The sequence below is a fragment of the Haliaeetus leucocephalus genome, unplaced genomic scaffold (assembly GCF_000737465.1).
Source record: "Haliaeetus leucocephalus isolate CR32 unplaced genomic scaffold, Haliaeetus_leucocephalus-4.0 Scaffold871, whole genome shotgun sequence".
In the NCBI taxonomy this organism is placed as follows: domain Eukaryota; kingdom Metazoa; phylum Chordata; class Aves; order Accipitriformes; family Accipitridae; genus Haliaeetus; species Haliaeetus leucocephalus.
This window is the reverse complement of record NW_010973307.1, coordinates 336,236-358,466: the sequence shown is the minus strand read 5'-3', so window position 1 is coordinate 358,466 and position 22,231 is coordinate 336,236. Positions and strand designations below refer to the sequence as shown.

The 22,231-nt window shown below is 37.8% G+C and overlaps 1 protein-coding gene across 1 annotated transcript in view; it reads right to left on the bottom strand.

The window, feature by feature from the left end:
- SUPT3H (suppressor of Ty 3 homolog (S. cerevisiae)) overlaps nt 1-21,922 on the bottom strand; it is a 125,551-nt gene extending 103,629 nt beyond the window's left edge. The window contains exons 1-3 of the mRNA XM_010583198.1: nt 21,917-21,922; nt 21,440-21,534; nt 20,706-20,790 (exon numbers count right to left, since the gene is read on the bottom strand). Coding sequence (XP_010581500.1) covers nt 20,706-20,790; nt 21,440-21,534; nt 21,917-21,922 — 186 coding nt within the window. The remainder of the gene's footprint in view (nt 1-20,705; nt 20,791-21,439; nt 21,535-21,916) is intronic.
- Between the last annotated feature and the right edge of the window lie 309 nt (nt 21,923-22,231).

The following is a 22,231-nucleotide window of genomic DNA, read 5'->3' as shown; positions in this document are numbered from 1 at the left end:
CAGATGAGATGTTTTCCTTGAACATCATGCTTAATAACATAAGGAATAAGGAATAACATAAGGAATATGCTGTGAAGAAAAAGCACCTTGGCAAAAAATTTCTAATGTCATTTCGTATTCAGTGGCACGACACATCTTTTCCAGCTTGCCTACAGTACGTTTTGTGGAAAACTCCCAAAACATACAGCATAAAAATGTCTTGAATCCAGACAGCTTTATGTTGACTGCTCGGCTCTAGCAAATACTAAATACAGTAGTGATATCATCTTAATGATTAACTCCTTCTTTTTGGTTAAATTGTACAACTTTCCAGCTGTTAGATCTCTGGGTTATTCCTGCAGTCCTATCCCACACTGTATTTTCTCCGTCTACACCAATTTCATCAGGAAGACGCTGTTGCAATGAGTGAAGCAAGTACATCTTTCTTGGCAACAAGAAATGAGCTTTCCTTGCCTGGATGCCGGTTGGCAGGGAGGAATAAAACACCAAGCTGCTTAAATTCATTATTCGGTCGTGACTAAATAGTAACACCGGTTCAGAGAAGAGGTAACCAGCTAAGGCATCGCAATAAAGTGGCAAAAACATCCTTATGTGTTAGACCACTAGATCCATTTGCTGAACATCATTATCTCAATATCTCATTCAAGTATTACCTACTTAGAAGGGGAAAAGCCCCCAAATGCCCAGACAACTCCAGTGAGTCTTGCAGAAGTGCACCCTGTAGTCCTTTGCTCTGATGACTTGAGCAAAGGAAGGGAAAAAAAATCATCTTCCTTTAACTGCTCCAGAGACAACTCAGCCAGAGACTATAATCTGTCCAGTGTAAGGACACAGCCCATATCCATAAACGTCTCCTTGTTCCTCAGGTAGAACACGGAGGGAATTTAAGCACCTGTATTTTTGCCAGGGATGTCCACCGGCAACCCTGAGCTCGCCTAAAACCATGTCCCACGGTGTCATCATTTTAGTAGGACTGAAGTGTTCAGGGTCTGGCCTGTCACCTAACAACTCTCTCCCTGGGAGGATTTAATCCTCTAGATATCCTTAATAAACATCGGGAGCGCTGAGTTCTGCACAAAACGCAAAAGTCAGGGTCACCTCAATTAAAAAATACATATGGTGGCAAGGACGCTCTCTAAAGTGAGTCCCTTATGGATCATCACCTGGAGATCAGAGCCATCACCAAAGCGATGAGCTTAATTCTTTCCTCCAGCCAACAGAGATCCAAACGGGACTCTCTCAGCCCTTGGGGTAGTGCTGGAGCCAGGAGCCATAAACGAGGCTGTGGAAGGGAGATCCGTGCCCACAAGGATTTGATACGTGCTGGATCTGAAGGAGAGTAAGAGGGAGAATGACCCCGCACACGAGTGCTGAGGGGGTTTGGTTAAGACAGGGTAGCTCAAGGTTAATAGTGCTGCAACTGCTTATGCATGTCATTTTATGGCTGGTTACCTGAAAACACAGGAACAAGGCTGTAATTAGAGCAGTAATTACAGAGAAAACCGTGAAATCTCCAGGTTTAACTTAATGGCTATGACTCATCATCACTCATTCTCTAAAATACCTGAGTTCCTATGTTCATGTGAATAAAAGTGTGAAAAATACACACTGTTATGGAATAAATGATAGATATTTACTTTAAGATGAGAAGAGATTTCTGTCTCATTGACAATAAGGTGAGCGTAAACAACTATCTCAGGAACGCAGGTCTACCTGCGTGTCCCACCAACTCAGTCTGAAAGGCACCATAGCTAGGAAGAAGAGATCTGGCCCCAAAACAATAGAGATGCTGCTTTTCTTCCTATCACTACTAAGTACCATTGAATTCTGTCACTGATTTGTAAACATCAAGGAATACCAATGTAAACATCAACATCACAGGGCTAAAAGAAGGCTTTGCTCACTAATGACAGCAGCAATGGATATAAATTATGAAGAAGCCCAAGAATGAAGAAGTCATAATTCAACATATGCTTCTTCACCTGGAGGTCTGTGTTCAGCTCTGGGGCCCCCCAGCATAGGAAGGACATGGACCTGTTGGAGCAAGTCCAGAGGAGGCCATGAAGATGATCAGAGGGCTGGAACACCTCTCCTATGAGGACAGGCTGAGAGAGTTGGGGTTGTTCAGCCTGGAGAAGAGAAGGCTCCAGGGAGACCTTGCAGCAGCCTTCCAGTACCTTAAAGGCGGCCTACAGGAAAGATGAGGAGGGACTTTTTACAAGGGCCTGTAGCGATAGGACAAGGGGTAATGGCTTTAAACTGAAAGAGGGTAGATTTAGATGAAATGTCAGGAAGAAGTTCTTCCCTGTGAGGGTGGTGAGGCACTGGAACAGGTTGCCCAGAGAAGTTGTGGCTGCCCCATCCCTGGCAGTGTTCAAGGCCAGGTTGGATGGGGCTTTGAGCAACCTGGTCTAGTGGAAGGTGTCCCTGCCCATGGCAGGGAGGGCTGGAACTAGATGATCTTTGTGGTCCCTTCCAACTCAAATCATTCTATGATTCTTCACTTCAGAGGTTTGCAATGGGAATTCTGAGGTAGAATTCAGCTGGAGATTGACACCTCAAATTATGTATGTATAATGCTATGTAGGTGCCTACGCTCCCGAACAGTAAAAGGAGCCTGGGGACTATTCAGGTGACTGGACAGTAGATGTTTACAGAGTTGAAGAGTTGACTCTGCTTCAGCGGCTACAGTAGGTACTTAGATATCTATAGCAGACATATAGATGCACGCATGTAGAATTTAGGTATCTGAATCCAGACCTGAATCCTACCTTTCTCTCTTCATTACGAAATCATGCATACCCTCTCCTGTCAACCAGGACATAAAGTATCTCATTCCAAATACATTTCCAACAGCCCATCCAACAAACACAGGTTGTAAACATCAGCCCAGGTTTGCAATGGAAAAAAAACCCAAACCAACAAAAAGGAACCTGGGGTCCCAGGAAAAGCCTCTGACACAAAGATATTTTCAAAGAATAACTAAGGATGTAAGAAACTACATTTTCCATTAGGCAGCTAGATCTACCCAGAAAGGGTCCTGACATCGCTGTAAGATGTGTTCAGGGTTTCTGCAAAAAGGCATGGATATCTATAACAAATACACTATAGATCATTTTGAATCTATGCATTTGCATGCAATTGCTAGTCTACAGTCAGCAAAACAGACAGAACGAGATCTGCAATCCAGTGCTCTCGCATTGACTCAAGCCTACCCTACAGGCTTTACATCCCTTCGCAGAGCCTGGTTGGGAGTTCCAGCACACCTAACTACTAAATACTAATAAAAACTAATTAAAATGTTTCCTGCATCTGAGAACGGTAGCAGCTCTTGCGTAAGAACACAGTTGCGTCTCCTATACTTATATTACTGAAGCATTTGGAAGTTTAATAAAATTTTGGATTTGAAATGGGTTGTGACAGGTTAAGATTAACATCCTCCTACTGCAATTGCTTAGAAGTAGGGAACTGGCAAGACACAGGCTATTTTTCAACCAGACGGGCATGTTTCTACTGACGGTGACAGAAACATTTCCACAAAATAGCCTCCTGCTGTCTCCAACACTAATGAAACGCACTGCATACAGCAGCGTAACGGCACTACATTTCCCTGAGAATATGAAATGTAAACTCTGTGTTAACCACCCTCCAGAACTGCACCATATCTATAACTTTTGTATAACATTAAGTCTTTGTTAGATTAACTGCTGAAGGGCCTAACTGCTCATAAACCACCCCCTCCCCACAAAAAATCCCCAACCAAAATTACATGATAAAGAAGGATTTGACAGGAAAATCCAACTAGACATACCTCTTACCCATCTTTTGTGTGTACAGGGTAAAAAGGTCTGCAGGAGCTGTAGTTAGCAGATAAGAACAAAATAACTAATACGAACAAGGAATATCCCATTCCTGCTCCCCAAAACAGGTGTGTATACATTTTTGTGACCGCAAGTATACATATTATCCATACAAAATGCATAATGGTGAGATGTAAACCTTTCATTAGCATGATTTTGAGCAGCTGTTTCAATCGCGCATAGTCCTGCAAGACAGAGTCTTAAGTAGCTTAGACAGCTTAGTTATACCAAAACATCACAGCAAGGGCCTAGAGTCATATAAGTCCTTAATTTGAAATTCTAATATCTTCAAAGATGTTAAATTAAACAGTAAGTCCCTTTTTCATTTATTTCTTCATTTTTATTATATATTGATTCAGTTGTTTATTATTTATATCGTACTGGTGGGTCACAGGATTGCAATGTTGGCCATCACACAGTCACATAAAAAAGAAGGACGTTGTCACATAAAGCTCACAGTCCAGGATGACCGATAGCAAGTGACAGACACATAACACAAAAACACAACATGCAACATGAATAGTAACAGCCTCAGAAATTCAACTGCTGTGGACATTTTTGGAGATATTAGAATAGATGGGAAGTTTAGCAAGAATTTGGAAGAAGCTAGTATTTGCTTTTTGGAATTAAATATAGTGCCTTTTCTTCATAATGATGTATAGAAGAAAATAAACTTTACAATACTGACTTTATTCTAATGGAGAAGATTGACGTAATTGTTTAGCAGAGGTCACCAACCCATGATAACAGAATCATGAGAGCAGAAAATCGTGACATACTTCAATCATGCAAACACAGTATTGATGCAACAAGTCCACTGATTTACGTTTGTTTTTTTTAAAAAGAACATTCATTGTTCCCTTCAGATTTAAATTGCTCACATTAAGTTTTCTCTATGACCTTTTCAAAAACTGTCCCAGTATGAAACTATGGAGAACAAATGGAGTGGGAAGAAAGCTCTCCTTAAACAAGGAAACATTCTTTATCTATAAGCCACATCAGAGGATTGCATACGTTAAGAAAAAAAATTCCATCACTAGATTAGATAGAAATAGATATATCTAATGTTGAATCATATAATCCATTCCGACAACACTTTGCTGCATTTGGTATTATAATAATGTAACAGATTCAAAACTGCAAAAGGTTTAAAATAACTTTTTGTATATAATGAAGTTCACCACTAATATGAATTAATTACCATTAAAAATGAATAAACACGAAGCAGTCAAGCTTTTATGAGACCCTGCAGCTATAGCTGAAGCAAAAGATTTATAAAAATTAAGTTGAATTTTTGAACTACAAATAATCACTATTAAGTATTTTTTTTTATTAAATGCACATGTGAAATATATGAATAACTTAATCATGAGCACTGGTCAGTACCTTGAAATGAAGTATTTTTCCACTGGAAAAATCATATTCCTTGAAACAAACAATTTTGTATATAGGTACTGAGCAATATTTCACAGGTCTATGGTTAAGATCATAGAGAGAAATAACGACATCAAAAGATGTATTCAACAGTCTTATATTATGGCACTCACTCAGCATATGGGACACTCAGTTTCAAGTTTACGTTCTTCCAGCAAGCAGAGACTTGAACACTGGTCTTTCCTCTCCAACGCTGTTGTCCTACCCACTGGACTACCGGCTAGATAAGGTTCCTCTTCATCTCAGTAGGTTTTTACAGTTTTTTTAAAAAGCTTTTAGTTTTGTTCTGATGAAAAAGTGAATGTCAAAACCTCTAAATTTTTCAGGAAATGGAATTCTTGTTTTCCAGCCAGACACAGTAATTATAGAGACCTCTGAGCAGGACATGAACCCTGTAATACTTGAGCAAGAGCCTGAATTTTAGGCTTGCAGTGTTTGACTGAGTTCAAAATCAGGCATTATTTGAATCAACTCTAACAGTAATATAATAGAAATGCCACCACCTCCTATTGTAACTGCTCCCATACACAGAGATTTGAAGGAGTTTCAAATGAATAGATAAATATTGGAAAAGGACCAAAATGAACACAAAGGAAATTCAAGTCCTAAAAGCTATACTGAAGCAATCTGAAAGGCTTGCTTTAAACCTGTTAAAGGAAGGAAATTCACAGTTAAGACTGAAAATCCTGGCTGAAACTCCAGCCTTCAAATACATATACTGCTTTGCAGAAACAAAAAAGGGTAGGCAAATCATACAAATCAAGACCACAGTGTCAGACTGGATTTCCAGTTTTAACTATGATTTGTGACATATTAGAGAACACTTTATTTCATTCTGTTTCCATAAAGTTGTAGCTTTCAGATGGACAGGCCAAGAATAGTCAAACTAGCTGAGGGTTTATTATAGAAGCAAAATCACTACCTTACTTGAGGTAGTGGACGGATTTCTTGCTACAGGTCCATTAAAAAAAAAAAGGGGGGGGGGGGGGGAGAAAAAGAGGAAGCAATATTTCCAGAAGTCACAACAAAGCATTGCCTTTCCCAGTATAAATTTCTCTGTAGTACTACTACTTCCCACAGCAATATCAATCATGATATTCTGTGCAAGTATTTCAAAGCAATTGGTAGTAGCTTACATCAAATTTTCATTAGGCAGTTATCCATAATTCTTCCAAAAATGGGACTTGATTCAATAAATAGTTGTATATATATGCATATATACCCATACATGCACACACTTGTATGTATATATTTAAGAGCTTTCTTGAACAAAGGCCAAAATTAGTCCAGGATCAGAGATATGGCTCAGATGACCTCTTGAGGCTCCTTCCAGCATAGTTCTTCTACAAGGTTCAGGATTAAAATTCCAGAGCAATCAGGGTAAAAACGTGTCATTAACCAAAAGGAAATGCTCAGTTTATAACTGGCATGCCACAAACTCAGCATGTAGAGAGGCCAGAGGATCAGCCTGGGTAATGCAGACGCAGAATAGGCAGACTAAGTCCTAATACAGGTGTCAAAACCATTACACAATTTTAGGCAAGTCGTCGAGCTCACTTTTCACATGTGAACAGGAATGACAGTGAAATTCAGGACTAGTGTGAGGATTAACTAGTTATTATTGCAAAGTGCTTTGAAGACAACAGGTGCTGAGTAAAAACACCAAGTATTAGCGGGATGACTAATAAAAATTGTTAGTTACAAGGAGCAAGAATCAAAGGCAAGGGGGGTACCACAGAAATCCAAGACATCTGGGGAGGAGAATTGGTGTAATAAAATGAAAACAAACCAAAACCGTGTTATTTGGCAATCCCACATGCAAACCACTTGAACTCTACACTTCTGGAGCTTATGTCATCATTGAGCCACCACCTTCCCACTTCGCGAAAGCTGCAGTTGAGAACTATTATTTTAAAGCATACTATAAAGCTGTAATGGAGCAGCTATTCAAGAAAAAACCTATCAGATTAAGTCAAGTCACTAATCAGGACACTGTTAGAGTCGTCTTTCCCCAGAAATGGATACACCTCCTCCAGCATTTATAAGAGGGGATGTAGAAAATCACAAATACTCCTCAAGATTTCAAGAACCTCTGGTATATTCAGAGAATGCAAGCATATTGTGTATTAAGCAAAGAAATGATACACACTTTTAAAATATCATATACAGCCCTCCATAAATCCCACAAACCCTCCCATTAACGGTTATGGTATGATTAATGTTTGTACTGGGCCATTTTAATTAGTTAAACAATTCAGAGTTCTACCTTAAAAAGCAGCTTTGTGAAACTGCAGTAGTTGCAGAATATTTTACTCCTGGGCTTGATAAAACACTAAACCAGAAACTGCTTTAAAATAACTGCCTGCCACAGCACTTTTAGCCAACTTTTGCACCTGGTGCCGAGAGAAAAAGCCAAGTGAACTTTCACTCACTTGTTGCATGTCGGCTTCAATGCGATGTCTTTCTTCTGTTGTGTTTGGGTTTCTAACTGGAAGAGACAAGTAAGCTAAACTAGCAGCCAATCAATCCCTAAATTCTAAGAATGCAATAAAATTTGATACCAATAAATCTTTTCTTTTAACAGCCAGAAGAGATTAACAAAGTTATTTGAAATTTTATCCTCTTCTGTTCTTTCAATAGGACGATTACCTGACAATCCCGTTGAATCACATAGCAAAATTAAAAGAGACACAATTAACCTTGTATATACATAGAACAGGATACACATTTATGCATATCCCTAGTAGGTCCCCCATTATTTATTAGCCTTGATGTATTTTTCTTCCTCTTACAATAAAAGTTATTACACCTTTGGATTGTCAAATAAAAATCCAATTGGCTGAGACATACACCATCAATATGAAATAGGTTTGCACAGCTTCCCTCTCAACTACAACTAGTCAACTTTTTTTCAGCTCTGCCACTAATTTGTTTCATGACATGGGGAAAATCCACTTCGTCTTCTTTGTACTTTAATTTCTCAACAGTAAAGTGATCCAATTTTTTTCCCTAATTTGGAATGATGATGGCACAAGGTAAGACAAAAATGGCAAGCAATGTACAAACATATCGAAAAATTAGAGATTATAAAAAATGTATTTACCAAGTATTGTCAGAATGGTTGCTAGGAACAATATCTTGTGAGTATATTGAAGCTGACATACTAGCATCAGGCTGTGTATCGCTATCCAAGTGCCCATTATTAATCTATATACATATGCATATATGCTTGCATGTATATGATGGTGCAAAGATGCATGCATTCAGACTTCCCTGTGTATGGTGATGTTCACAGAAGAAGCACCTGTCACAAGACTTTCAATTTTACCATGAATTCTTCACTGAAATGTAGAATCTGTCTCTCCCTGTCTTAGTCCTGTGTTCTCCTACACAGTGACACCAACGGCCAAGTTCCACCTGTTTCATCATTATCCACCTACCTCCTCTGGCATCAACTGAGATTCAATTTGGGAGCAACATGTCTGCTGACTCGCGCTCCATTTGCCACTTCTTGATGGCTTCCCTGTCGTCAGCACTTAATGTCCTGTACAGCTACTTCCCTAACTCATTCTCCAGACCAGACCTTCTGCAAGCTCCAGTGCAGCACCCAGTTTCTCTTTCAAACCCCTCTGCCTCTTATTTCAATTATTCCCATTCTTTTTCTATTGAACATTTTGAGAGATGTTCATGGGATCCTCTTCCAAACTCCTTCCACTATGTTTGTTTTCATCTTTCTTTATTCCACTTCTTTAAACAACTCTTTGCTGAATCTCAGGCTTCCTATTCCTTATTCGCAACCTGGGTTCCTCTTTTAGCTCCCTAATTTTTCTGCTACAAGAGAGAATACATGCATTCCCACAAAGTTGCACCTAGTTTTTGTTCCTGAACACCTTTTCTTGTCATAAATCTCTGGCCTTTTTTCCAACTCTGACCCACCTCAGTAAATGCATCATATCCTGCCTACTTAGTTTTCAATTTTTCTTTGCTCTCTGGTACTTCTGCTCACAGTGTACAGATGTCCTCAGTCTATACTCTCTTTTAAAGAAACCATATCTCAATCCAGCCTGTCTCTCCAAATCTTTTCCCATTTCTTTCTCTCTCTTCATCTGTAAAAGACATAGAACATGCAGTTTTCAGCTAATGCACAGACTTCCCCTCTTCTAACTCTGTCTTGGATCAGCTCCAACCTGACTTTTCATAAATCCCCTCCCTTAAAACTGTTCATATATGGGACACTATGGGCTTCTTCCTGGCCAGAAATCTGGGCCTCCATTATGTCTTTATTTTCTCTGACTTTCCTGCTGCTTTTGACACTGTTATCATCTCCTTTTGCCATCAGAGAAGTTCCAATTTTTTTTTTTTTTTTTTTTTTTTTTTTTTTATTGCTTCGAGGCTTTTGTCATGGGAGAGTTCTCTCTCAGGTGGGAATTATCTGACTAAATGTAGATGTCTACATCTGAGCTGGCCACCCAAAGCATCATCTATAGTCACTAGACAGAAATCACCATTCTGGGTCCAAATTCACATCACCCTCAAAACAGAAGCCTGAAAGAAGTCAAATAAATGATATCCTACAAGTAACATTTCTCTCTATTGTCTCTGATTATACCTTTGATAAGCACACTATGACTGGTTCACAGGAATATAAAATATTGATAGGCAATAACGTAGTATAGTATCTAGTATGCCATGTGCACACAAAGAAGTTCAATGCCTTTACCCAAGATACAAGAAAATGGGCAGTCTAAGTTGGCAGATTATACATTATACATTGTAATTTAAAGGAAGAGTGTATGAAAACAGAGCTATCTGAGTTTGGGAATATTTACGTAAATCACAGATACAACTGCTGCATGGAGTCCACTGTACTTAATAGCTGTGTTGAAAATAATTCAGCTGAATCAGACTGACTGTAATGCATATACTTTTTTGAGACCATCACCTCTTTATCAATTGGTACAGAGCTCCTGACATGTCTCCTCAAATTTATTTCCTTTATGCCCTCCTCTGACCAAGCCACTAGCTCCATCACCTCATGCAAGCAAGTCTTGGACCAGCCACACTGCTCTTTTAAACACCAATTATCTTAATAGCACAAGAATCTACAGATTGTGCAATGGGTCTGGAAGGAAAGATACATCTCTGGAGGGGAAGTTTCAGCCTAAAGCAGTAGAATTAAACTTTGACATCTCACTAATACAGTTTACCAAGTTTTATGGGAAGAGAACGTGTTTATGGTCACATTCTGACTCGTTTGAAAATTGGGTAAGAACCAAGGGCTTCCTCAAGAGGAGACCATCACCAAGGCGAGTATTCAGTGAATCATCACTGCCGCCTGGTTTGCTGAGAAGGCAAGGTTGTAAGTGTATAGGAAACTAAAAACACATATGACTTGGTGCAGAAAAGCAGCTTTTTGGTGCACCCACAAGAAAAGTCATGAAAAGAAAAACAGAAGAATGATCATATCAAAGATAAGTTTAATATGCATTTTCTCTGCCTGAATATTTTTCACTTTTCTATAGAATCCATCACTAAAATACAAAATTCATTGATACTTATAGATACAGCCACACAAAATTCTTAGTATAGTCTCTTAAATCATGAAAGATCTTCAGTTAACATACAGCAAAATCACAAGTATAAGAGTTAGAGAGTAAATTTTACTCTCTCAGTTGTTGTCTTTGTCAGGAACGGGTTACAGTCCATACTTGGATTGCTCCATTTATTTGCAAGTCTGAGATAAAAGACTGTTTGTGCTAGGTTTTGTGTATAAGTTATTTTCTGTCCTCTCAAGGACTGTGCTGCCATCAACGCTCCTATCAGGTAGAACTCGTGGCTTGAAGATAAAAGAACACAGAAATAAAAAGCGTTGACATCTCCCACAATTAAATAAATACTGATCTAAGGGTTTCTGCTGTTATCACTGTTTTTGTTGGCCAGTGACCCTTACAGACACAAAAGAGTTGTATTTGCCAAAACTAAAGCACTTAAATTTTAAGAAAACAAATTTTGCAGCGCTTCAAGAAGTAGAATAGCTTTTGCCAAGTTTTGCAGTAGTGGTGTACCGTTTGTATTTCCAAAATAATATTGGTTTGAATGATGGTAACACCTTTGCCTTCAGTTATTGCTTTCTTTTGAAGAAGAACAGAAATGGAAGATGTTGACAAGGGTGGAGAACTTCAGTATCGACAGCAATCTATTAATAACAAAGTGCAGTATTAGAAACTCAAGAACTCTGAACACTAGGTGTCAGTGTAAGAAATGGAAAAATATCAAAAACCTGTTGTTTCCAATCAGGTGGATTAGCTAAGAAACCAGAACCAGCTGTGACCACATTTCCTTGTAACTACATAACACTTTTAACAAGCCAATCTTCCTAAAAAAAGTTACTCTGAAACTATCAGGTTTGCCTGAAATCAGATAAAGTGATTTAAAAACTACAATGAATTTGCTCTGTTAAACACTCTGAGATGACCTTTAAGGTTTATGAGTTACACTTAAAGACCATGCAGAATTTAACACTACTCTTTTTTCACCACAGATACCCATAAATCAGTTTGTGTCTTTCACAAGTTTACAGTTCTGTTTGACAGAATCAATGAAAAATGAAATAAAAAAAAATACAGCTAGTGCTGAAAGTCATAGTGAGAGACATCTCACCTCACTTAAGAAGTCCAGATTTTACATGTAAGGCCAGAATGTTAAATAACTACTTTAGGAGATGAAGAGTCACATCCTAGAAGTGCCCATTTATGTCCCCTGACACAAAAGATGATCTGGCATCATTATCTCAGCTATAGAAAAATATGTTTGTTTGCCCTTATGTTTGTTCAGGTCAATCTACTCAGGATCTCAGAGGAAAAGCAGAAGGAATGTTACCCTCCACCAGGCACTGACAGTTAACAAATCTGGACAATCATTTGAAATAAAGCAAGTAAGATGATAAAAATAATAATTAAACCCCCATTGTTTATTGGATTCTGGAGCTCATGTCAAAGATACACAGATGCGTTTGAAAGTTAACTTGAGGTCCATCTTTCTAATCAAATATCCACGTGTTGCATACCACTGATAAATTTCAGATTCTTTTCATTTAGTTTACTAATTGCTGCCAGAATCGGACTACTAGATGAGATGGGTCTCTGCATGCAGATATGGACTTTACACACACGTTCATACACTTACAATATTTAATTTACAACATACAAGCAAGTTAAAGGAAGAAAGAAACCCTGAATATCAGTTTTCCATTTGACTTCTGAAGCTTGGGATGTAATTATGACTTTTTGCAGACAGAAAGATTGCTCCTTCACTTCAGCCCACCTAAATAATTTGGGACATTTTTTAGGCTACATCAAAAATACCCTTGGCAAAAGCCAGTTCAGTCATAAACACTTTCAATAAAGGAGACCAGAGAGCAAAACCATTGACAAAATATTGATTTACCAGAGTGCATCATACTGTGGAATAAATCTAATGACTACTCTTCAACTTAACTTTTTTACTTGTTCTTTTCTAAAGAGCTAATCACCTAGAATTTTGTAGGGGTCCAGCAAAATAGTAAGTGACATCAATATAAGTAGTCAACACACGCTAGACACTGTGCATCTGTACGCTGAATGTCTCAGCTCAGCTCATCCAAGATTTCAATAGCTATTAATCTATGCTAAACTCCTAACAGTATATCTAAAAATTAAATAGAGGATGTATTTGCATTTTGCAAACTCAGGCTGGGATCAGCTTATCAATTGATTCATAAAAGCCCCAGAAGCCAAAGTAATTGAGTAAATATGTATTTAGGAATGCCATATATTCGAAAGCCCCAATCTGTGAAATTTCATACGTACTTAATTCTTGCTCAACAGCCTAAACAGGAATCTGATGTGTTAAGGGTGGAAAAAACAGACCTGTACATATAGACCCATATATACGCATACATATACAACACACATAAATCTGTGTCACTGTTATTAAAGGCCCAAAGACTGATATAGAAAATCAGGAAATATTGGGATTATAGCTGCCTGCACTACCTTCATTTTTTATATTTTATATGCACTACAAGACAATCTTTAACCATTGATCATATCGCTTTTTCCATTCAATCTAGTCAATGGTTTGGATTTTTTTCTTCACTATTGAACATGTTGCTACAATGATGTGGGCATAATTATTCATTTCCTTCTGCTCGATTTTTTTTTTAGAGTTCTTAATAACAGTATCTTAGTCTTTCCACTTTTTAGATCAGTGCAGTCCACCACCACTGGCTGCTGAGCAGCATCTCTGCCTGACCAGGCAAAAAGCAGCAGCTCTGTCCCATAGCACGTGTTGACTCTGCAGAAAGATCCACTGGAAAGAAAACACCTAACCAAATTAGTCATCAAGTCTCTCTTCTTAAGAGAAAGCACAGAGAGAGCCCAGAATCCCTAACTGGGACTCCTGAACTCTCTCCTGAAGTAGATTCTGTGCTTTAGAATAAATACGTCTGAATATGTGAACAAGTAGGAGCTAACATTAGAGTAGAAAACTCAGGACATTGCTTTTCCTATAAATTACCAATGAAGAAAAGGCAAGATTTCATCAAAAGTCAGACAAAAGACTTCATCGTTTCCAATTTAAATTAAAAAAAAAAACCAACCTCTTTAAAAGACATTTCGCAATATTGTAATATATTGAAGATGAAATGCTGTCCATTTGTTCAAGTGATCTAAAGTCAAGTGTTTGCTAATCAAAAACTATTAGAAAGGAAAAAAAAATATTTTTTCTTAACGAGAAATTGAGAAAGCAGTGCCTTGTGTCTGATGTAGGCCTTTCTAAACCAGCACCATCTTCACCTGCAAATAACAGTCACTGAGCTCCTTTGGTACAGCAGTAATATCATCTGATCTCTATAGAACAGCAATGAATGGGTTGAATCTATTCAAATTTTTGCACTGCATAGAAAAAAAAATATACTCAGAATGACAAAAACTACTCTATACTACTCTTTAAATTGAACAAAGTTTTTTGAAAAACAGCCCTTCCTTTTAGAATCACGCAGAAATCTTTCAAAAAATTAAACAATACAAATCATCCAAAATAAATTTTGAGAACGATGACCGCAAAAATTAATGTCAAAGATGCTCTTTCCATTCAAAAGTCAAAGAAAAAAAAAAAATTTACTCCTACCAATGCAGAAACATAATCTAAATATTGACCACATTTAAATGATGTAAACGCACAGGGAACAATTAACAACCGCGTGCTAGAAATAAAGTCCCTTCTCTTCTTTTCCATCACACATGGGAAATGCTAACAAATGCACATTGCTCATACCCAGGGAATTTTTTATATTACAGACTTATTTTTCCAGTTTGATTTCTTCCAGGGCAGGTGTGCCACGTGTTTGCTGCAAATGTACGCGTGTTGTTTAATTTAGTCTACAGTAGGAACAGAATGAATAGTCCAAGGATTTTTTTTCCCAGATGGTTTTTGTGAACTCCTTTATCCCATTCATGTAAACACACAGTGTGTTCCGGTTTGCTGAGTTGTATATACACCCTATGACTTAGTACAAAGTCTGAATGTTTAGTTAGCCAGAAGATTGTTTCCATCCTGTGATTCATTAGGTCCCTGTGGTACCCTCGACTTCCTTTATTTTGTACAATCACAAATTATATTAGTTTGTCTTATTTTGATAACCCCTCTAATTAATGTCCTGCGCAGGAAACTTTATTACTGTTTTAAAACAGACTCATAAAACAAGGACTTCTCCCGTTACTGGGGTGGCATAAGTGACAGTTGCACATAACTTTGGGATCAAGAGTGAACAGTGCTTCACACGGTTTGTTTTTATCGGTGGGCAATTTCTGTTAATGAACGAGCTAGTTTCAATTCTCTCTTTTTTAAAAGGAATGTCAGAAATTCTACAATTACATATATAAAGGTTACAAGTCTAACAGTTCAAAAATGCAGTAAACAAACCTGGGACTGTATGATTTCAGAACAGCATAGAGGTTACACACATTAAAACGACTAATCAAGTTTGTGAATGAATAACGAGTGCGATTTGGTTTTAAAAAAAAGCTGTAGGAGTAGGCTGTAAAGAACCAAGAAAGCTCTATCCTTGTTTCTGTTTAAATCCTCATTTTTCCTACTCCCCTCTCCCATCGACGTTGTCTTTTTCTCTGGATGGGCCAGTGAAGGTGAGTTTTTCCTCCTCCTTCTCCTTTCTTTTTAAACTGCAATAAAATGATTAACAGCTGCAGGAATAAAGCTGGGAAGCAAGGAAAGCACACCACATTCATCCAGAAAAAGTACAGCCCTTTGAAAACACAAATTCATACGCATCATGATTTGAATACTTAGCATTTCATATCAGTAAACCTATGCTTATGCTTGTCTTTGTATTTTCACCATTCCTTTTCCTAGCTGTGGCAAATGACTACCCAATCTTTATTTAGGTCCCTACTATGAAAAGCAATTTACTCCACAGGATAGATTTACTATGGACTTACTCAGGACTTGACATACTGCTGAATTTCTGCATCTCGCTATAAGTGTTCTACCTATGAATTACTGCTGCAGTTTAAAAAAAATATTCCATATCATATTGCAGTATAGATTATTCACCTACTGACCTGTGTTCTGTGCTTTGGTTGAAAGTTGATTCTGAATTAACTATATTACGTGTGTTAGAGACAATTAATTTCCAATAGTAATAAACCAGAAAAAATTAAAATTACCTATGTGTATATGCAAAGTGTTCATATATGCACGTATGTAACATGAGACCCAGATCATGCTCCTACAAACGAAGCAAGAGTGGAATGTTAATAATTACCAGATAGCAGCACTAGTTGTATGACATTAAATTCTTCCATTGGAAGACAAAAGTAATCGATCAAAAAAACCCCAACATACCATCTACAAGACAATGCTGGGCAATCAAAGTTCCTTTAAGCTGACACTATTGCATTCTAAAAATCCAACCGAGTGGGTTTGACTTAAATCATTCGACATCAATTGAAGAGATCAGAGTCCATCTTCTAGCAGACACACATTAGCCGACAGGGAGTAAACCACAACTTTTAACATGAATTCTATCATTCATGACAATCTTCACAATGACGTATCACAGGCTACGAAGAATTCCAGCGGAGAAAACATTTAAAGGATGCAGTCCAAGGCTGTTGCAATGAGCTGTGGCCTTCCCTCTGAGCAGCCAGTCTTTCATGGACAGGTAAGGTTGCTTAACAGTAGGGAAGGACTTTTGGACTCTGCTGTTAATAAGCACATCAGTATTTTTGGTATGCACAGGTGTAATTTTTCATATTCCCTTGCTGAACTCTGTGCTACTGCTAAAATGCCTTTCACTTTGGAAAACCAAATCTAATCTCTTCCCAGAAACTATCTGATATCTCAGAAACAAAATGTAAAGGACTGAAGTTCAGATCTAGTGCTAAATTGAATAATCAAATTCTGTGAAAGCAGGTGTCAGTACTACTACTACCATATTCAGCAAGCCTAGAGAGGAAACTGCTGGTAGTTCATTCTGATAATAAATGCCCAATTGATACATTCCCAGTACAAGGAAAGTAACTCCTTAACAGTCTTTTCGATTTAAGTAATACATCATGATCCTATTGTCTATTAGCCTTTGAACATGACATCCGAAGCGTGAACATGGAGCTATGGCCCTATCAAGAGAAGATACCAAGAGATCTTTAGTTTTTAATATTAGTCTAATAATACTACACTTTCCTATGATCCAGCCCAGCACGACAGAAATTCTGGATGGAGATGGTCAAGGTGAGGAGAGACTTTTCCTCTTTCTTAAATATTACATGAAAAAATTTCCAGATGCTTTTACATCCACGTATGTGCAAGACTTCAGCTATTTTGATGCCAAACCTCTCAATGGTAGTTTAATTACTAAGAAAAATTCCTATTCCATTTCTCTTAATTACAGCCTCTTTTTCTTGACAAAGTGCTGAATAATACTGATTTGTCCTAAAGCAGGATCTTTGATTTCCTTTTCTAAGGGTCTGAACAGATACTAATAGATTATTACAAAAGACGATGCTTCAAAATCTTCTTGCTGCACATGCAAATTGTATTGGATATGATGAAAGAACGAACTAAAAGAGGCCTCGTTCCACTTCAAATGGTAAGTAATTTAAAAGCTTGTTCCCTTCTGATTAACATCTTTTTCCATTCCCCATTGAACCTTTTTTGTAGGCGCAATTTTCCTTGTAACAGTCATCTACTATTTGTGCTTAACCATAAAGAACAATATAGCCTTGATTGGAAACTCTAGTCTTAGCACACGTAAATAAATACAGTTTTAGGGGTAATATCAAGGCATCTATAAATACATATAGACCAGTTACTAAACAAATACTATAAGTCAACACTGAATTTGATTTCAAATTAAAACTTGAATTCATTGTGCTCTTCAAATGCATTATACTTGAACAAAAAATGTAGAGAACTTTCTCATTCTGGTGTGGATTTTTTTGGTTTTTATATTGCTTGATATGCAAATAACAAAACATTTATTATAGTTACAACATATGCAAAAATTTTTCAAACTCAAGCTAGCATTCTGACACAAATTGGATGGAATTTATCGCTCAAATTTTATGCCTAACTCATAGATATTCAAACCCCAGCAAGCCGCCAAAGGATCCATTTATTAGACAGCTGAGGAAATAAATTCCTCAAGAGATTCATCTCATCTAACTTGGAAACTAATTTTAGGATGATGTGAATCATCCTCTGGAGACACTCATTTCCTTCTACACGTTGGTATATACTTTTAGCAGAATTTAACTTAATGTAAAACAGTGTGCATATTGTACAAAACACACACAAAAAATCGATCATAAAATGTGATGCAGACTTTAAAAAGTCTGCTTTTCAAGAATTTGACTTGTTAGTGCAGTCATCTGCTATAGCAGCCGGACCTCATGAAGTATATAGTGGTTTGAAGCAGCGACTGTATAAATCTGTCCAAACCAGACCCTGATTTAATAGAGTTCAGATCAGCCTTGAAAATAGGAAGCTGGAACTATAAACTTGCAAGATATCAAAAGTCAACCAATCAAAGGCAATCACGCTGGCAACTTATTTTTTAATTCAGAAGTGCAAACCTGGACTTAATCAACAAGTACAAGCTCTTCTTACAAATGTTTACTATGAAAGATGTATGCAACATGCCAGCTTTATTGCAGGCATAAAAGTAATTTCTACAGTTTAGCCTCATACATGTATTATGGATGGCAAAATGGACATTAATTTTGAGAAGAAATCATTAAATTACATAATGAGAATTGTGTAGTCCATTAACATGAGTAATATGACGAAACCCGGGTAGTAAGCAATAAATTTACATCTGCAGTCAGCTTCAATTATAAAAATAGCTTTTTTCTAGTACTGGATATATACCCACACGAACACCTACATCTAAAGGGAAAATTTAATATAACTACATAGTAACAGCTCAATAAGGATGTGCAGTTATTAAGGATGACAAATGCACAAAAATCCCTATCAGAAGTCCGGAGTATGTAAAAAGCTCCTGATTTAAGAGTTCCGGCATGTGAATGTCAGAGGTCAAAGCAATGAGCTATTAAAGATACTTTCACTTCCTCAGAAATAAAGTGCTGTCTTAGGCTCGGAGGGGAAAGGTTAGAAAAGCTGTTTATCTGCCGCTCCGTTCCCATTCTTTCTTCTGTCAGGAAATCGTACATGCCCTACACCCCACGCAGGGTTAACCCTGGGTCACGGTCATTCCCCAAGTAAGTGCCCGGCTTTGATTTAAGTGCAAAGACCACATGGCTGCAGGTTGCATTTTCTCAAAACGCACATTTTGACGTAAAGCTCAGCTCAGCTAAGCCTCGGTGGGATGTAAAAGCACAGACTCTTCACGTCATTGCTAAAGGAAGAGCGAAGCTGCAACCATCCGTTTCCACAAATTAGGGGAGTCGTTAAGAAAATGTAATTTTTTAGCAGTTAGAGCTAGAATAAGAATTACAAATATATGCTCAGAGCAGCATGATTAACCCCTGGGAAACCAGCAGCCACAGGGCACAGGTTCAGGACAGACAGAGAGGAGCATAATAAGCAAAAAAGCCACAGCACAAAAATGCCAGGAGACTGCAGAGACGGGGATACACCGCTGGGCTTCGGAGGTGTGAGCAGAAAGAAACTACCCGGAGCTGGAAGGGACCCCAGCTCGTTTGCTGCGATCCAGGAAGCCACTGAACGGTTGCTGGATTAAGTGCAAAGCTGAAGGAAAGCACCTGTCTGCAGGCAAACAGTGGGCAGGGGGAGGTTTATTTACATTATATTTTAATAAAAGATATTCTATATATAATATGCAAATATTCTAAGTATAAATATATAGACTATATATATAAACACACACACATATATATGTATTTCTAATATGTCGTCTGCCCCATTCTGAATTTTCTCAGTTTAGCAAAAGCTTTTAATTCTAGTTAATGTAGTAACAGAACCTAGCTTGAAACTTAAAAACCCTTCTGATTGCTGAAAGGGCTCATTATAGAGAAAAGATCTAGGAACTTGCAGCTCAAAGCTCTAGCTGATCTAGGGACTCATCATATGTAAATATTAGTAATAATATGTATTCGTATTATTTATGTACTTAGTTCCATATAATGTCCACACCCATAGATGCTGGTAATTTAATGTGAAGAATCACTATAATAAGAAAAAAACCATTCGCTATGCTTCCCAAGCTACAGGTGACATATAAGAGTATACCTTTCTGTACAGAATGTCAGATGGCAGACTCATGCCATGGTATAAAATACTGTCGTTGATTTCTTAAGAGGTGTTGCTGAACTTTAATTAAAAACTACGGAGAGGTTCAAATTTAGAGCTGCTTCTGACAGACGAGATTCAAAACAGCCTCGTTTATACAACACTTTCATTGGCTTCCAGTAAGGAAAAATATTCAATATTTCTGCATTATTTTTGACAGAAGTCAAAACATCAAAGAGTAAGAATATTAGAACATGAATATTAAGCAAATAATGCATTAACACAAATACTAGAACACAAAAAAAATAGTAATGAAGTCTTCAGATGACTAACCAGTTGGGGCTTTTTAACAGCTTGAAGTTTTTAACAAGAAAATACATCAGCTTTATTCCCAAGGTTAGGTGGGGTTGCAGATATCACACAAATACAGTATACAACCATAAGCAAAGTGCATGCTCTCTATCTGCAAGCCTAACAGTAGCTTCTACGGATTATTGCGGCCAGAACATCACCCTCAGTTTCTGTGTTTTATTAGTTTCTAAAACCAGAACAATCTGTTATTAGTCATTTGATCATGAAAATGTCATGTTGTTTCAAGGAGGTTTAGAGTGAAGACTATTTTATCAGTTATGTTCTTACCAAATTTATCAGCTGAGTGTGGACGATGTCTTCCACCAGTATTGCAGTTTCATGGAGTGGCCTGCGAGCATCTCCTAAGGAAAACCTGAAAGAAAGAGGTTTATTGCAAGGCTGTGAAAATGAGTTTAAAAGAAACAAAGTAGGTGGTCTCCAGAAAAATAAAAAAGAAAAAATACGAATAATAACAATAAGCTTAATACATGTGTACATACAGAAATGGATCACTCAGTGTGGTGCAAGGAATATAAACCAAAGTAATCCGATTAAAGGAACAAAAGAGCTGCAAGAATGTATATTAAAGCACATGGTGAGAAAAAATGAAAAATTGAGGAAACAGAGGAAAATCCAGTTTGTAGGAACATTTGAAAAAAGAGTAAGCAAAGCTGTAGTATGTGCATTACTAGAAGTAATTCTGTATTTGCAGTCCCCTTTGCTTACAAAATTACCAAATAACTATTTTAAAAGGTAAAATGTTAACAGGTATTTTATCCCAAATCTAAATGCTAGTGCTAAGATATGGAAGGAACTACTATGAATCAAAGGTAAACATTTTTATATAATATATATAAGAGGCTCTTAAAGTCTACACTGCAAGATTAAATGGCAGGAGGTCATCAAGAGATGATAGTGTTCATATAATACCACAAACAAAAAGGCAAGCCACTCCAACAGGCATCATGAAATAAGAAATTGTGATGGACTTTGCAAAAAGCTTTTTCTTCTCTAAGAAATACCAGAGGTTGCTCTCTACACCTGCCTTAACTGCTAGTCGTTCAGCTGAAGCTGGGATTGCTCCTTTGATCGGGGATGGGCACTGGCCGTCACCAGCCTGTTAAAAGGTGGTGAAGGTGCCGCAGAAAATCTGAATGCTAGACCTTCAGTTTGTAGCATCTCTGACCCACTGCAGAGCCCCAGCATTTCCCACTCAATGGGCCAAAAGCCCTGTGAAACTATTCATCTGAAACTGGGATGGTGGGCTTCAGCTCCAGATCCAGGCAGAGTACAGGGGCACTTCATGGGAAACATCTAAGAGATCCACGTGGGGCTGACAGATTTACTACTTGTTGGTAGGTGTGTTCTTTCAGGGAGGCCGCTGAAGACCCAGTGAAGGTCTTTTAGTGTCCAAAACGACTGCAGGTTGCCACCAAACTCCACTCCTCATCAGTCCAGCTCAGTGAGTCCAGACAGCTTAAGCCCTCCCTAAGCCCTACCTTCATCTGGGTAGTTGAACTGCAGTCTAGAGAAAGGAAAAGGTCTCATTCTGTGCGGTTTCCCTTCATCACATAAGGCACAAAAAGATGCTATTTCTTGACTACTGTCTGTTCTTTGCTTCTGAAACCTACATTTTCAGTTCAGTCCCACATAGCAGAAATGGGGAATTCAAGGATTTTAGCTATGGCTCCTTCTTATACATATGTATCAAAACCCTTCACAAATTTTGTTGTGCCACATCCAACTTTGAAACAATTTCCTTATGTATCAACCATACTACCTATTCAAGAAGGATGCTATAAATAAGTAACGCT